Source organism: Lithobates pipiens, unplaced genomic scaffold, assembly GCF_037356315.1.
Source record: "Lithobates pipiens isolate NorthernLeopardFrog02 unplaced genomic scaffold, aLitPip1_a1.2 Scaffold_1, whole genome shotgun sequence".
Classification (NCBI taxonomy): domain Eukaryota; kingdom Metazoa; phylum Chordata; class Amphibia; order Anura; family Ranidae; genus Lithobates; species Lithobates pipiens.
The window spans coordinates 154,302,604-154,319,275 of NW_027507685.1; the positions used below are offsets into that span (position 1 = coordinate 154,302,604).

A 16,672-nucleotide genomic window follows, 5' to 3' on the forward strand; every position below is an offset into this window, starting at 1 on the left:
CTTTCATACAGGCAAAACCGGACCACCAAACCCACTCTGCAACACAGACAAAACCGGACCATCGGCATACCGTAAAGCTGCCCCACAACAGCAAGGTACAATCTGACAACTATGATCACCCTCCACCGTTTGTATAGTATTTGCATGTGCCATGGTTACATCAGGCCAGCTGATCGGCAAATCAGCTGGAGTGCCCCTCAATACTACGCGTGCTCGAGCACTTTTCATTGGCAGGCACTATCCGATAGAACACCGGCATTACTCCTGCAGCCCCAGACTATGACGCTCGCACCATCATGCTTGACTGTAGGCAAAATGCACTTTTATTTGTGCTCCTCAACTGGTTGCCGCCACACACGCTTGACACCATCTGAACCAAATAAGTTTAACTTGGCCTCATGAGACCACAGGACATGGTTCCAGTAATCCATGTCCTTAGTCTGCTTGTCTTCAGCATACTGTTTGCGGGCTTTCTTGTGCATCAGCTTTAGAAGAGGCTTCCTTCTGGGATGACAGCCCTGCATACCAATTTGATGCAGTGAGCGGCATATGGTCTGAGCACTGACAGACTGACCATCCCACCCCTTCAACCTCTGCAGCAATGCTGGCAGCACTCAAAAACAACCTCTGGGTATTGAGCACGTGCACTCAACTTCTTTGTTCGATCATGGCGAAGGCCTGTTGGGAGTGCAACCTGTCCTGTTAAACCGCAGTATGGTCTTGGCCACCATGCTGCAGCTCAGTTTCAAGGTCTTGGCAATCTTCTTATAGCCTAGGCCAGTGATGGCAAACCTTGGCACCCCAGATGTTTTGAAACTACATTTCCCATGATGCTCATGCACTCTGCAGTGTAGTTGAGCATCATGGGAAGTGTAGTTTCAAAACATCTGGGGTGCCAAGGTTCACCATCACTGGCCTAGGCCATCTTTATGTTGAGCAAAATAAAAAATTTTCAGATCCTCAGAGAGTTCTTTGCTATGAGGTGACATGTTGAACTTACAGTGGCCAGTATGAGAGTGTGAGAGCGATAACACCAAATTTAGCACACCTGCTCCCCATTCACACTTGAGACCTTGTAACACTAACGAGTCACATGACACCAGGGAGGGAAAATGGCTAATTGGGTCCAATTTGGACATTTTCACTTAGGGGTGTACTCACTTTTGATGCCAGCGGTTTAGACATTAATAACTGTGTGTTGAGTTATTTTGAGGGGACAGCAAATTGACACTGTTCTACAAGCTGTACACTCACTACTTTGCTACAATGTAAAGTGTCATTTCTTCAGTGTTGTCTCATGAAAAGATATAAAATATTTACTAAAACGTGAGGATGTACTCACTTTTGTGATACTGTATATCCCTTCTGTTATTCTCAGATAAAAATATTCTAGATATTTTGTTCGCTAACCATATAAGCTGGTTATTTATATTTACCACTGCATATAGATGTTCAAGAATAAATTGTGTTCATTTAAAGTTTATATATTAACTAAAGTATACACCACACTTTAGAGGTTTTTTTTATCTGATCAAAAGAAAAAAAATCAGCCAAGGAATCGATTATGAAAATAATACTTATTTGCAGCCATAATAAATCCCTTACCACCTTGCAGCATACTTGTAGTACTCTGCATGCTAAACAGGGCTTATAGTACTGCTAAACTGCAGGGTCACAAAGCGTCTAAAGCCTCGTACACACGGTACAATTGTAGGCCAACAGAGCGTCTGATTTGTGTTTAAAGGGCGTGCCAGGATCTTGTCTTGCATACCAATGGCACACAATTGTGTCACAAACCCGAACGTAGTGATGTACTACTAGGAATTTCAGCTCTTAAGCGCCACCCTTTGGTCCCCTTCTGTTAATTGCGTTTGGTGAGCATTGATTCTGAGCATGCGTGTTTGTAATTTTGTGTGACAGATTTGTGTACTGACCATACGAAAATCTGATGCCAAACCATTGTCTGCCAAATATTTAATAGCCTGTCATCCAACATTTGTTGGTGAAAAATTGGGCAATCGTCAAAAGGAGCGTACTAACGGTAAGATTTTAGGACAACAGTCTGTCAGACAATTCCCTGCCGACAATTGAACCGTGTGTACAAGGCTTTAGTCTTTCATTAGGAAACAAATGGAAATCATTCTGTAGGTCAGTTCCGGTCATGGTAGGAGTGCCATGGCCAAGCAACAGCCATTTCCCATGATATACAATTAACTTTAAAAGGAATTTCACAATGCACACATTTTTTTTCCCATGTGACTCCTTAAGTTCATTAAGTGATCATCAACTTGTGTAGCAACTGAGTTTTAACAATTGCATACAGCATTACTACAGCTCTATAGTACAGTTTTTATCATTTTTATGTAAAGAAGCCCAGGTTGCTAAATGCTTTTGTACCCAAGAGAAATTTCTTCTGAACTCTGAGAAACCCAGACTTTCAGGGCCGTCAGTATAGTGTGTCCCATGCAGAACTCCCACCAGATTCCCAAGTGGATAAATTCAACCAAAGTAATTTTTCAATTCTTCAGCCTCCTGCAAATCCCTGTACAGAATCAGACTAGGAGAAAGAAAGATGCACGTGTTAAAGTGGAAGTAAAGGCAAAACCTAGCTCACTCTAAACCTACTCCCACCCACATTCTAAATATAATCTATTGAGCCCTGTAAAGAAAAGATCGCTATACTTGCCTATATGGCAGCCGTTCTGGCCCGGTCCCAGGCTGAGCTGCCAGCGGCAGCTTCAGTGTGTAGAATCTGGCCACGCAAGCTGTATAGTAAGTCTATGAGTGACGTCACTTTCAGCCGTTTGTCGATTTTCTCCTGCACACAGTGGAGCACCTCCAAAATAGGCAAGTATAGTGATCTTTTCTTTACAGGGATAGATTAGGTTTAGAATGTGGGTGGGAGTAGGTTTAGAGTTCCACTTTAAGCCACTTGCCTGGGGTTAAACTTTAATACAAATCTACAACCTCAGACTCACCTTGGACTCTTCCAGACGATTGTAAACTTGCCAGAAATATTTGCTGAACAGCTCCTTGCTGATTGGCTGCCCATTGATCCGGATCCTCTCTCTCACTTGCACCAGATGGGGAGAGCTACAATGGGATTCAAAAGAGCGCAGATTACATTTTGCACTTGCAAAGTCTACAATAACTTAGACAAAGCCATTAAGGGTAGTTGAAAGCAGGCTGCATATATTTTATCAATCACCTCTGGCCTTCTCTCTCTCTCTCTTTCAGCAGCCACTATGTGCACTAGAGCCATTAGCCTAATAAGAAATGTAAAGCTGGTGTGCAGGGTGATGTGGGAATTTAATATAAAAAGATTTCATTTTTAGGTGGGGGGGACAAGACCTAGTTGTCGGCAGTACAGAAAAGTCAGGTTTCAGGTTGACTGTGAATATCAGGACAGGATACACAAATTACTTACAGAAAGGATGATCAGAACTCATATCGTCAATGCAATCAAAACCTGGTCATATTTTATGTACTCTATTATGTCACTCCTATATTTATAAGAGGCTACTGCTGTAGCCAAAAATAGCATTAAAAAAAAAAAAAAAGACAGCTACTCTGGCTGTAGTGGACAAATATAGAGTGATAATGATTAGTAATCAAAAAATAAAATAAAAAGACCATAAATATAAACTCACATTGCCCTATGACTAAATTACATTCGACCCTGCTGGGCCTCAAATAATCACATACCAAGAGAACCAACACGTGCACTCCTGGTGCGTCCTACAACCGGATACATTAAAACACAAATACTCACATATAAGACAGACAGACCGGATAAGGCGCCATTCAAATCACTTATACCTTGAGCTCCCTTATGGGAATAATATCCCTTATTTAAATAACTATAATAAAGAGCTCAGTGTATTAGGTGATTCCCCAAATTATCTACACAAGTCCGATTTATTTTAATATATAGCGTGGTTGGCGGAACAATGGTTTAATCCAATGGCTTGTGCTGCTTATGAACTCATCACTAAAACCGATCACCTTTCTCTCCTATCAGTCTTTATGAAATGAAACATTTCATGAAGTATATTATATAATTATGGATTTCATAGGTTGTATAAAGTATAGCAATGATTGGTTCAGATACTGATAAAAAATACAACTTTTTACTCCTTTTATAATCAAAAAGATAAAAAAATATATATTTAAAGTCATTAAAAAACTTTCTCAGGTGTCTCCTGTATTTGAGTTCAAGTCCTCAATCACAAACAAGATTGCAAGCTGTGAGAGCAATGACTTTGTATGAGTTATCTCATTTTCAGCTACTTAATTCAACAAAGCTTTGTTACATTACCACTTCCTGATGGGACATTGCTTGATTACAGAGTCAGCAGCTGTGATTTAACGGCCTCATTGCTTCATTAAGATTGCCGAGGGTAGGGCTTTATCCTTCGCAAAGCTGCTAAAAACTTTCATGCAGCCAATACACAAACCAATATTGATGTATTAGACCTTGCTTGGCCGATATTTCAGTATGATGTTAATTGGCTGTCAGCGTTTTTCTAAGTCTCCCTTCAGGTGAAGTGCTTCTCCGCTGTGTCAGATGTATTCAAAGCAATCGGCGGAGCACTGAGTAAAGTTTTGGCTTCATCTATTAGTTTAGCCAGCTGCTAACAGTGTCTGCTCCCCACGCTGGGGGATGGCATACTGAGCGCCTGTAATCCGGAGTTACGTGGACGGATAGCTTCAACTGGACATGGAGGGATCGAAGCTGCATCTTCCTTTTTATTGTATATCTAGATGCTGTCGTCCCTCCTCTCTTTGCCTGTTCATTAAAATATTTATCAAAACAAGCTACATTTTAGCTCAGACAAGTATCTTAATGTTCGGTTGGTAGTTCAAAACCGTTCATTTTCCAAATAGTTTTTAAATGTACATGTGCATTCCGTGTTTTTCACTTTTTCTCACACAAATGGATTTGAGGAATCAACAAATAATTAGTCTCTTTTAATGTATTTCAATATGGTCAACATATATCAAAAAATATATCAAGTGTGTGTACACCATTACATGCCTTAACAGTCCCTTCCAATAGAGAAATAGGGGACATCAAAAGGAGAGAAGGAAACTTTCTTGTACATGTAAGCCAACAGATTGATATATTTCCATATTAAAAGCATGTCAAAAACAAGATTGCCATTAATTAAATGGACGAATATCAAGATAGAGGAACCCATTTCCTTAAGTGAAGAGTCAAGATACTTTCCAATTCTATCAAGAGGACCATGTATTGCAGAAACAATTGGTCTTCCTGGCAGTTTCTCTAGCGATATATGTACTTTTTGGATGCAATAGAAAGTGGAAATATTATAGTCGTCAACAGACAGATATTTATATTCCCGTTTTGTCAGGAATCCCACTTCTGGTGCATCATCCAATCTACTACTTAGCAAGAAATAAAAACACTGCGCTACTCTAATAAAACTAGCCGCTAACACTCAAAGTTACAATAAATGTGAAACGAAAAATGTAGCGCTAAAAAAGTAAAACACAATAACCTAAAAACAATTTTTAGGTAAATATAAACAACCGGTGCAGGAAGAAGAAAAATCTCACACTTATTGCGAGATAAGTGTAAACAACATTGTGTGCAATATGCAATGCCCAATGTAGTATAAATACAACTGTGAATATGTGATATAATAACAATGCGATTACATAGCATGAATCCTGAAAAATGGACTATTATCAGATCATCAATCTGTAAAGGAGTCCTCTTATTGTATTAAACAAGAGTGGCCAATATTCTCATATAAACCATGGACCAAGGCGACAAAAGGCATGATGCCCCTGTTGATGACCGCTTGTGTCAAAACGCATCGGACAGCATTACTTGCACCCCACATTGCCTTTTTTTTTTTTACTAGTTTCTCTCTTGTGATCACTTTTTATATTTGTACAATATGTATATTTAATAAAACAAACCTTTTTTTGACCTACACCATCCGGAGCCCCCTTTTTTCTTTTTCTTGTTTTTTATGCCATCGTAAACAATGTTGTTTACACTCATCTCACAATAAGTGAGAGATTTTTCTTCTTCCTGCACGGGTTGTTTATATTTACCTAAAAATTGTTTTTAGGTTATTGTGTTTACTTTTTTAGCACTACATTTTTTGTTTCTCAAAATTTACTATTTAATTTACGTACTAGTTTAGGAAAAGGGTTCCCCCTCCAATTTTCGGTAAGTCTCCTGATCACCTAAAAGGCGTTTAACTTCATAATCCCTGTCGTTCAAAAGAACGACATTGCCACCTTTTTTGCTTCTTTTTATTACGACATTCTTAGCCTCCTTTAATTCTTTTAATGCTTGACATTCGGGGTGAGCAAGATTGTCTTCATTAACACGTTTCCATGGGATTTTCACTGAGGTCCAATGATTTTTTGATAAGGGTGGCATTTTTTTGGGATTTTATATTAAGGCTAGGTACCCTCCTCGTCGGGGAATCAATTACCTCAATGCCTTCGCTCTCTTCCAATAAGGCATTAAGTATATCACTAGCCTTTTGATAGTCTATATCAATAGAGGGTCCTATTTCTGTTACATCTTTTTGTTCGAACAAGGACCTAAAGAACACTTTCCTCAAAAATAGTACTACATCTTCGTATACTGTGAATTCGTCCATGCCAGTAGTCGGAGAAAAAAAAAGACAAACCAGGACGTAGAAGTTGGACATGTTTCTCAGCCAGCGGAAATGATGATAAATTAATGACTGTCATGTCCGAGTTCACAATACAATCATTTACCGGTTCTGACTCCTCGTTCGATAACCCCTCGTTTGCCTTTCATATTTTTCTCTTTTTGTTGTTTGTTCGAATTTGCCCCCCTGCAACCCTCTACCCAAACAAAATGGAAGTTTTTTTCCGACAAATAGAGCTTTCTTTTTGGTGGTATTTGATCACTTCTCTGGTTTTTATTTTTTGCGCTATAAAACGGAGCGACAATTTTGAAAAAAATTAAAGTTTTTTTCTTTACTTTTTGCGATAATACATGGCCAAAAAAAAAAAACAGAAAAAAAAAAAAAATGTATTCATCAGTTTAGTTTAGTATAGGTTGGTTAAAAAAACAAACACGTAATAGGCGTATATTGTTTGGTTTATGCAAAAGTTAGTGTCTACAAACTATGGAATAGATTTAGGGACTTTATTTTTTTATTGTTTCTACAGGTTATGGCGGCGATCTGCGATTTTTAGTGGGACTGACATTGCGGTGGACAAATCTGACCCCAAACTACACTTTTTGGGGACCAGTGACATTATTACATTGATCAGTGCTATAAAAATGCACTGATCAATGTAAAATTTACACTGGCAGGCAAGTTGGGGGGGCAATCAAGGGGTTAACGGTTGTAAAGGAAATTTGTACGTTCTGTATAAAATTGTATTCTATTTTGTACGTATTGCACAGTACCCTCACTGTGCACACGGCACTATTAATGTTTTCAGTACATTTGCATTCTTTCGAGTCTTGATTAGAATTAGCATGCCTATGTTACGCCCCTCGTTACCATACAAGTACAATTGTAATATTAATGTGATACCTACATAATCCTGTGTATAAAAACCTTCAATTGCGTCATAATAAAGAACAGTAGTTATTTGGAAAGATGCTAAGCATAGATTTTGGTTCTGTTCCCTCCCTACTGCAGTAGTTATTAATTTGGAACCACTAATCAATATGAGGATAGGAGTTGCGTATCTATAAAATTCCATGTCACTGCGTTTCCTCTGCGTGTTCTAACTGTGGGGTGGGATCGGCTACCAGGGACAAGACAGATCACCTTTCCCAATGACTGGGAACAGTAGATCTCCGTCATGTCATCTGTCAGAATGGGGATCTGCCTTGTTTACATTCTGTTCCCCATTCTGCCTTTGTAGTAGGCGATCACGGGTCGCCGGTGGACAGAGTCTGCCCAACTACTCGGCCTACTCCAGCAGCGTGTGTGCCCAAAACCGCACCTGCTGACGTACAATGACAGTGATTCACGCAGGGGAGCCAACCTGCAGCAGTACAACTGCGGTGGGTGGATGTTCAGTGGTTAAAGTAAAAAGGATAGGCAAAGCAAAAAAACTACTTTTTTGAAACAATGCCTCCCGTTACTTACACAGTGTGCACAATTAGGTGAGTATTTTGACCAAATCATAATTTTTATGCATATTGTCAAACTCCAAGCTGTATAAACTTGATTGCGTATTGGATTTAAGTAGATCAGGTGATGTGCATTTGTTTAATGAGGGAGGGTGTGGCCTAAAAGGAGATCAACACCCTATATCAAGGTGTGCATAATTTGGCAGCTTCTCTTCCCTCAGGCAAAATGGGCCAAAAAAATATTTAACCGACTCTGAACAAGCAAAAATTGTAGAAAGTCTTTTAGAGGGAAGCAGCACTCTTGAAATTGCTAAGATATTGGGGCGTGATCACAGAGCCATTAAATGTTTTGTTGCAAATAGTCAACAGGGTTGCAATAAACATAAAAAAAAAAAAAAGGGATGCCAAAGATTTGGGATGGATCAATCCTGAAGCTACCAGGAACTCATTATCCTCCAGTGTTGTCATATTCCAGAACTGCAATCTACCTGGAATGCCCAGAAGTACAAGGTGTTCAATGCTCACAGACATGGCAAGGAAGGCTGAAACCCGACCACTACTAAAACAAGACACATGTTGAAATGTCAAAACTGGGCCAAGAGATAGCTGAAGGCAGATTTTTAAAAGGTTTTACGGACTGATGAGATGAGAATGACTCGACGGTCCAGATGGATGGGCCTGTGGCTGGAACAGCAATGGACACAGAGCTCCACTTCAACTCAGATTCCAGCAAGGTGGGGTACTGGTATTATTAAAGATGAGCTAGTTGGACCTTTTTGGGGTGAAGATGGAACTCAAAATCAACTCCCAAACCAACTGCCAGTTTTTATAAGACACTTTCTTCAAGCACTGGTACAGGAAAAAGCCTGCATCTTTCAAGAAGACCATGATATTTATGCAGGACAATGCTCCATTGCATGCACCAAAGTGCTCCACTGAGTGGCTAGCCAGTAAAGGCCTTAAAGATGAAAGAATAATGACATGGTCTCTTCCTCATCTGACCTAAACCCTACTGAGAACATGTCGGCCATTCTTAAACAGGAGATTTACAGTGAACAGTGTCTCAGAGGCTATGGTTGCTGCTGCACGAAACATTGATCGTCACCAGATCAAGAAACTGACAGACTCCATGAGTGGAAGGCTTATAACTGTTATTGAAAGGGTGGCTATATTGGTCACCGATTTTTATTTTGGGAGGACGTCATAGGACATCACTTACTTTGAGTGGAGATATCTGAATACCTACAGCTGCAGGCATCATCTAGATATCTTTTCTTTTCAGCTGGCAATTCCCTACAGTACAAAAGCCATGGCTTGATTGCTTTTACAGGCAGCAGTAAGCAACATCCCCCTCCAGGGCAATTGGGAGGCAAAGAATGATTCCCCTGGTGGCGACAGTTTACCACAGAACTAGCCATGGACCAGATGGTCATCTCAATGCCCTTCAGAGGCCGGAAGCGACATCATGACCTCACTTCCGGCTTTGGCAGATGTAAACACTGCCTTATTTGCTGGAATATCTGAGATCAATTGTTTTTGATCTTAGGCTTCCTAGAATAGCGGAGAGATGTGGGGACTTATAGACCCCAAATCACTACATAAAGAGGACCTGCCATGCCCTATTCCTATTGCAAGGGATGTTTACATCCCTTGTAATCGGAACAAAAATAATCAAAAAAAAAAAAAAAAAAAAAAAGAAGAAGAAAAACATTTTTCAAACACCCCTATCCCCTTCTGCTTGCACGCAGAAGTGAATGCATACATAGGTCACCCCCGCATTTAAGGTATTTCTGCGATCATGCGAACGAGAGCAATATTTCTAGTGCTAGACCTCCTCTAACTCTAAACAGTAAAAAAAAAAAAAAAAAATAAGAACAAAATAAATAAATGTAAAGCGTCGCCCAAAGAGATTTTTAAATATTGTAGTTTGGCATCATTCCACGAATGTGTGCAATTTTACTGTGATATGTTTGGTATCCATTTACTCTGTTAAAATGTAAAAGATGATGTTACACAAACAATTGGATTATCTATTGTGTTTTCTTGCATTAAAATTCATGAGTGTGTTTTTTTCCAAAAGAAATACCATGTGACATAAAATTGCAAAGACCACCATTTCATTCGTCAGTGACAGATGAGCACTGGTTGTACTCTGTACAGTCAAGAACTTTGAACTAATCAGTTATCCACAGTAGCTCTCATTTGACAGGAACTCAGCAATTAGCCTGCCTATCATGTGAAGGAATAACTTATTCACGGTCTTTCCTAGGCTACAAAACACACTCATAACAAATCTGTGTACAGGTATAGTTAATCATTGGTCACCTATGGCTCAATTGACAAGTGCTTATCATCATTACCCTCACACAAGCAAAACTACATTGGACTGATAATTACCTATAAAATCCAGTCTTTAGGCCGCAGTTCCGCAGAATCTGCTCAGTGAAGGCACATGTAGACCCCTGAATACACAAAAATCACACAAGCAATATTAGCAACATATATATAAAAAAAAAAAAATTATATTCCACCATAATATACATTTCATAACTCCTGCCAACATTTTTGCATAAAGTGACCACACTGGGACGTTGCAAGTCTGATCACTGGAGGACTGACCACACTGTTCTCCTGCCTAATGTGGTCAGTATTTAATAGGAAAGCAGGAGGGACTGGCAGTAACACCGGGGATTTCACACAAAGGAAGCAATTCAAAGAGAACAGGACACTTTCTCATACAAGTACATGGTACAGCAGGCACAAACCAGGAATATGAAATGTTGGGGTAACACTTTAAGGAGGCTATTCCCAACTTTCTTCATAAAGACGATGGGGGGTAAAAAAAAATTCTAACTACCAGCAGGAATAAGTCCTTACATTTAAAGAACACCTGTAATTTCAGATCCATCATGGTAGTGCCTGTTAGCGGGCATCCGCTCACCTGCTGCCGCCACGTCCCTCACCTTATTGTGGCACTGTCGCATCACCAGCCGTCCCAGTAAAGTGAATTGGACTGTCGGTGAGTCAACAGCGGGTCAGAGGAGGAGCCGCTGCAGGACAGAGGACAGTTGCTCTTTAAAAAATTATGATTTAAATTAACTTGATTTAAAATAAAAAAACCCTGCTGTTAACACAGTAGATAAACTGTTCCAAAATGAAGACATCAGGTGTGTAATACTGGAGAACAGTTCAAAATGTTGATCATTTTCTCAGATCATGCATTTGGTGGCAAAGAACACGGTGAACTATGAAGCTTGTCAACAAAACACTGGAAGAAAGGAGACAGATTCCTATGCAAGCTTAAATATTTAACCTTGACAGAGATATAGATTAGAAAATATATATATATATATATATATATATATATTTTTTTTTATATAATATAATATATATATGAGACATTTAATGCAAGGGGGAATGCATGCAATTTATTTCCCTCTTTTTACAAGTGCAGTCTAAGGTAGGCCAAAGAAATATTTACCAACTCACAAAGTTTAAAGTGCCTTTTTTTAACCTTCATTTATTCTATGCATGAAGGTAGAAAACCTGTGTGCAGCTTACCCAAGCCTGATCTTGATCCAGCAATGTGCACAAGAGCAGAGGCTCTTTCAGCTCTCTCCCTCATTGTCTCAGAGACAGAAGCAGGAGCCACTGACTCCGGCTGAGGTTAAATCACAGCCAGTGAGGAGGGAGCAGGGGTGAAATGCACTCTGTGTCTATTGACACAAACAGTGGGGCTCTGGAGCGAGCATGCACGAGCATATCCCATAGCAAGCGGTTTGCTATTGGGCACTCAGCAAGGAGGAGGATCCAGGAACTCTGGAGAGGAAGCCAAGAAAAGGAGGATCAGGGCTTCACCGTGCAAAACAATTGCACAGTACAGGCAAGTAGAACAAGGTTGTTATTTTTAAAAAAATGCCTTTAGTATCACATCAATTGGGTAGGTGCAGGTTTACCAAAAACTCTTCCCCACCCTCCTCATAAAAAACATTAAATGTAGTCCAAAGACATGCAGGTAGGTTAATTGGCTTCTGTCCAAAATTGGCCCTAGTATATGAATGGGGACCTTGGATTGTGGGCTCCTTGAGGGTAGGGACCAATGTGAGTGTGCAATGTACAGGGATAGGGACAATTGTAGACACTCACTCAGGTTGAACTGGATGGACTGGTGTCTTTAATCAACCTTACTAACTATGTAGTCATAAAAGTTAGATGACGGCAACCCTCCATTCTCACTGTACAAAAACAGCCTTGACAGTTGGGACAGGCTCACTTTTTCTTTTTTTGGGTCCAGATAGAGAAAAGTGCAGGGCATAACTGTAGCCCCATAGGCTACAAAGTATGCCTGTCTGGAGCAGGCTGAACCATTAAGAACAGGGAATGGTGGGAGGCACATCTGTCTGTAAATACAAGTACGATTTTAATGAGAATGAGGGAGGGAGAGCGAGATGAACAGATTTCTGTAACACTACACATACCTTTTAAAATTTATCTATATGCAAACTTTTCCTAATTTTGGGTGGTGTAGGAAATAGTAAAAACCACAGCCTGTCTCTCCTCTGGGGTAATTCATTTGCCTTCGTGCCCATTAAAATTTCACTGGAATTGTAAAACAACTCTCTGCATGCAGACACGGCAGAAAAAGTCTATGTAGCCATCATGTCACATTTAGCCAACAGCGACACATCATAAACAGATGTCACCCTTTTTAAATACTACTGAATGAAAAGTGGGCCTGTCACCTTAGCAATAGGATATAAAGTTGACAATAACGCAAATATTAATTTTCACAAAGTCTGCTGCTTCAGTATTTTTAGATCTTTTTGTCAGATGTTACTATGGTATACAGAATGTATAATTACAAGCATTTCATAAATGTCAACGGCTTTTATTGACAATTACATAAATTTTCTGCAAAAAGTCAATATTTGCAGTGTTGAAGCTTCTTTTTCAAGACCTCTACAATTCGCCCTGGCATGCTGTCAATTAACTTCTGGGCCACATCCCAACTGATGGAAGCCCATTCTTACATAATCAATGCTTGGAGTGTGTGGCTTTTTTTGTACACCAGCCTCTTGAGGATTGACCACAATTTCTCAACGGGGTTAAGGTTAGAGGACTTTCTTTGCCATGGACCCAAAATTTAAATTTTTTTGTTCCCCAAGCCACTTAGTTATCCCTTTTGTCTTATGGCAAGGTGCTCCATCAAGTTGGAAAAGGCATTGTTCATCACCAAACTGTTCTTGGATGGTTGGGAGAAGTGGCTCTTGGAGGATGGTTTTGTACCATTATTCATAGTTGTGTTCGTGGGCAAAACTCCCTTGGCTCAGAAGCAACACATGAATGGTCTCAGGATGCTTTATTGTTGGCATGACACAGGACTGATGGAAGCGCTCCCCTTTTCTTCTCCATACAATTTTTTTTCCGGATGCCCCAAACAAACAATCGGAAAGGGGATTTATCATAGAAAATGACTTTACCCCAGTCCTTTCCCTGTATCCTTTGCAGAATATCCGCCTGTCACTGATGTTCTTCCTGTAGAGAAGTGCCTTCTTTGCTGCTCTTCTTGACACCAGGTCATCCTCCAAAAGTCTTCTCCTCACTGAGCATGCAGATCACTCACACCTGCCTGCTGCCATTCCTGCAGTGGAAATGTTTTTATGGTATTAAGTTCATTTTCATGGCAAAGGAGGACTTAAATTCATCTGATCACGCTTCGTGACATTCTGGAGTAAAATGCAAATCGCCATCAAAAAAACTGAGGCAGCAGACTTTGTGAAAATTAAATATTTGTGTCATTCTCAAAACTTTTGGCCACGGCTGTAGGCAGTTTTCTACTGCAGGTCAGAGCATAAGACTGACAGAGTGCTTCAGATTATTTTTTTTTACTCTTTTCCCAAATGTGGCCGAGAAGTTTCATGTGTTCAGCCACAGAATAATGAAATGACTGTTGCACTTTAATGTTAACTTATCCTCGGAATTCTGTTCTCTGCAACTCACCTTGCCCTTTGTTCCAGTCACATGAATTATATTTAGCTGATCCAAGTCTTCCACCTAAACACACAGACAAAACAAACAGTCAGTACAAGAGACCAGAACATATTAGAGTTTGGCACTGGAACTCACAAGCACAAAGCATGCATTCTTGAATCCTAAACAACTTCCTATAAATCCGATCAGGACAAACCTTGGAAGCTACTTGGCCAATATGTATATATAAATAAAGGTATGGCCCATTTTATGCTTCTCTGCAGCTGCTGATAGAACATTGCGCTGGCTGCATAAGGTTGCCTTGGGGCTCGCGATTTCACGCTAGTTCCTGTAGGCACTGTCATTTTACAACCCCCGCTATTAAATGATGTGTTGAAATAGAAACACAGACAGCCATATTACAGGACTGAAGCCTGAAAGGATTCCTTCTGCTAGGCTGGGATCACACAATGCAACCCCTTTATGTGAAATTATCACTTTCAAACAAATCACTGGACCGTTAGGAGAAGAATGGTGTCAAGACAACTTGACCATCAAAACGTAATTTTCATTCTTTAACTGTCACTTTTCAGCACAGGACTCAAAGTGATTGGCTGGTTAGAGTAGTTTTAGAATGTTTTTTATTCTTCATTTAAATAAATAAGGTTTTATGGGCTCAGTCATATGGGGCAGAGGCCTGAACAGCGTGCAAGAGGAGTTTGTTTAGTCTAACACAGGCAGCCTGCGTTAATCAATGGAGACACAGTGGCTGTATGGACCTGAAAGAAATACAGTTGAACAAATATAAAAAGACAAATTCATGCAGCTCTGCATTTGTGAAAACAAGGGATCTTCAAAAAGTTATCACACTATTTACATGTAATAGAGTTGAAAAAATGCTTGTCTTTTTAGAATGTAGATCATGAGTTTCCTGTGCTAGGTGGGAGGAGTGTCCCTCTCTGTAAGCTGTCCTGGAAGATGACTTGAGGAAAAAAAAAAAAAAAAAAAAGCGCAGAAACTTTTGAAGTATTCTTGTATATCAGTAAAGTGATGGTAAACTTTTTTTTTTTAAACAAATAAACCATCATGTTATATTCCTCCACTTCTTGGGTCCCTCTTTGCTGCTCCTGGCCCCTCCCTCCCATCGAGGGCCCCCCCAAGCAGAGTCAGAGCTCTGTGATTGGCTGACTGACTGACAGCCATGGGAGCCAATAGCACCCCTGCTGTGTCTCAGCCAATCAGGAGGAGGAGTGCCCGGACAGCTTAGACTTGTGGACATCGCTGGAGAGAGAAGGGGCTCAGGTAAGTATTAAGGGGTGCTGGGGAGGCTGCTACACACAAAAGGTTTTTATCTTAATGCATAGAATGTATTAAGATAAAAAAAAAAAAAAAAAAACTTCTACCTTTACAATTCCTATATCCAAAAGGCAAAAACTCCCCTGCTAGGGAGTTTGGTGAGGGCAGGGTGGGAGTAGAGGGGTAAGTGAGGGCAGGGTAGTTGAGGGTGGGGTGAAATAGGGATAGTTGGGTGGGAAAGTTTAGAAGGAAAATGCTGATCGCTGGTGGAAGAGGATAGGGTTGGGAGGGTCAATGGGAGAAACGTGGTCAGAGGTGACAGCTGGTGGGGTCAAGAGGGTGCAGCACAAGGGCATTAGGTACAGACCAGTCTTATACACTGAGACCATACATTATATAAAGATTGGTGTGTGTATAATATAGTATGGTCTACAGTGTCAGTGGACAGACTGGTCTGTACACTGAAGTTCAGACCTTTCACACTGAAGCAGTGAGCTTGCAGGATGGGAAAAAACTCCTGCAAGCTGCATCTTTGGAGCAGAGAAGGAGCGGGGTATACACCTCTTCTGCCCATTGAAATCAACAGGGCAGGGCAGCACAGCTATACCGCCAGCAAAGCATGGACAGTTTTGACCCTTTTTCGGTCGTTAGCGGGGTGGTTTTAATAGCGCTGCTAAAACCAAGCTGAAAATAGCGCAGTTTTACCGCTGATGCCGCTCCCGCCCCAGGGGCCTTAGGTATTTGGAGGATTTTCGCGAGTACCGATACTCACAAAAATGCCTAGTATCGGCACCAATACCAGTATCCGTGCTTCACTAGTTCTAGCCCCTTAATGACGATCCAAAGCTAAAAAAAAAAAATAATTGTTTTGCCTTTTGTTATACTTTACGTGTATTTTTTTATGCCACCAGTGCAAGAAACTGAATTTGACCCAGTATCAGTCTTTTGAAATCCCTGTACAGCAGAGCTCCAGCAGAGGTCAGGACAGGAGTGAGAGCCAATCAGTTGTTGCACTGCAGTGGTCATGTGATAACAAGGGGCTAAAAGATAAAAGCAGAAGAGATAAGAGTGAGAGAGAAAGGAGCTCATGGGTCGGCTTCTTCTCCACTGTAAAATCCCAGGCTGGGAGGACAAGATCTGTAAGTGAACCAAAACTGCAGGGAAGAAATAAATTAGGTCTCCTCCTGCCTTGCCAGACAGAGCTGTAAGAATTGTGTAAAGCTGGCCATAGCTGTTGGAATGTCGGTCGGTTCAGCAGGGAATGGCCAAGATTCGATCGTTGTACCCAAGAAAATC

General features: G+C 40.6%; 1 protein-coding gene across 5 annotated transcripts in view; it reads right to left on the reverse strand.

The window, feature by feature from the left end:
* Positions 1-16,672, reverse strand: part of FPGS (folylpolyglutamate synthase) — a 115,673-nt gene that overhangs the window by 41,031 nt on the left and 57,970 nt on the right. For all 5 annotated transcript variants that reach the window (XM_077478719.1, XM_077478720.1, XM_077478718.1 and 2 more), the window contains exons 3-5: positions 14,111-14,164; positions 10,508-10,572; positions 2,979-3,093 (exon numbers count right to left, since the gene is read on the reverse strand). In XM_077478719.1, coding sequence (XP_077334845.1) covers positions 2,979-3,093; positions 10,508-10,572; positions 14,111-14,164 — 234 coding nt within the window. The remainder of the gene's footprint in view (positions 1-2,978; positions 3,094-10,507; positions 10,573-14,110; positions 14,165-16,672) is intronic.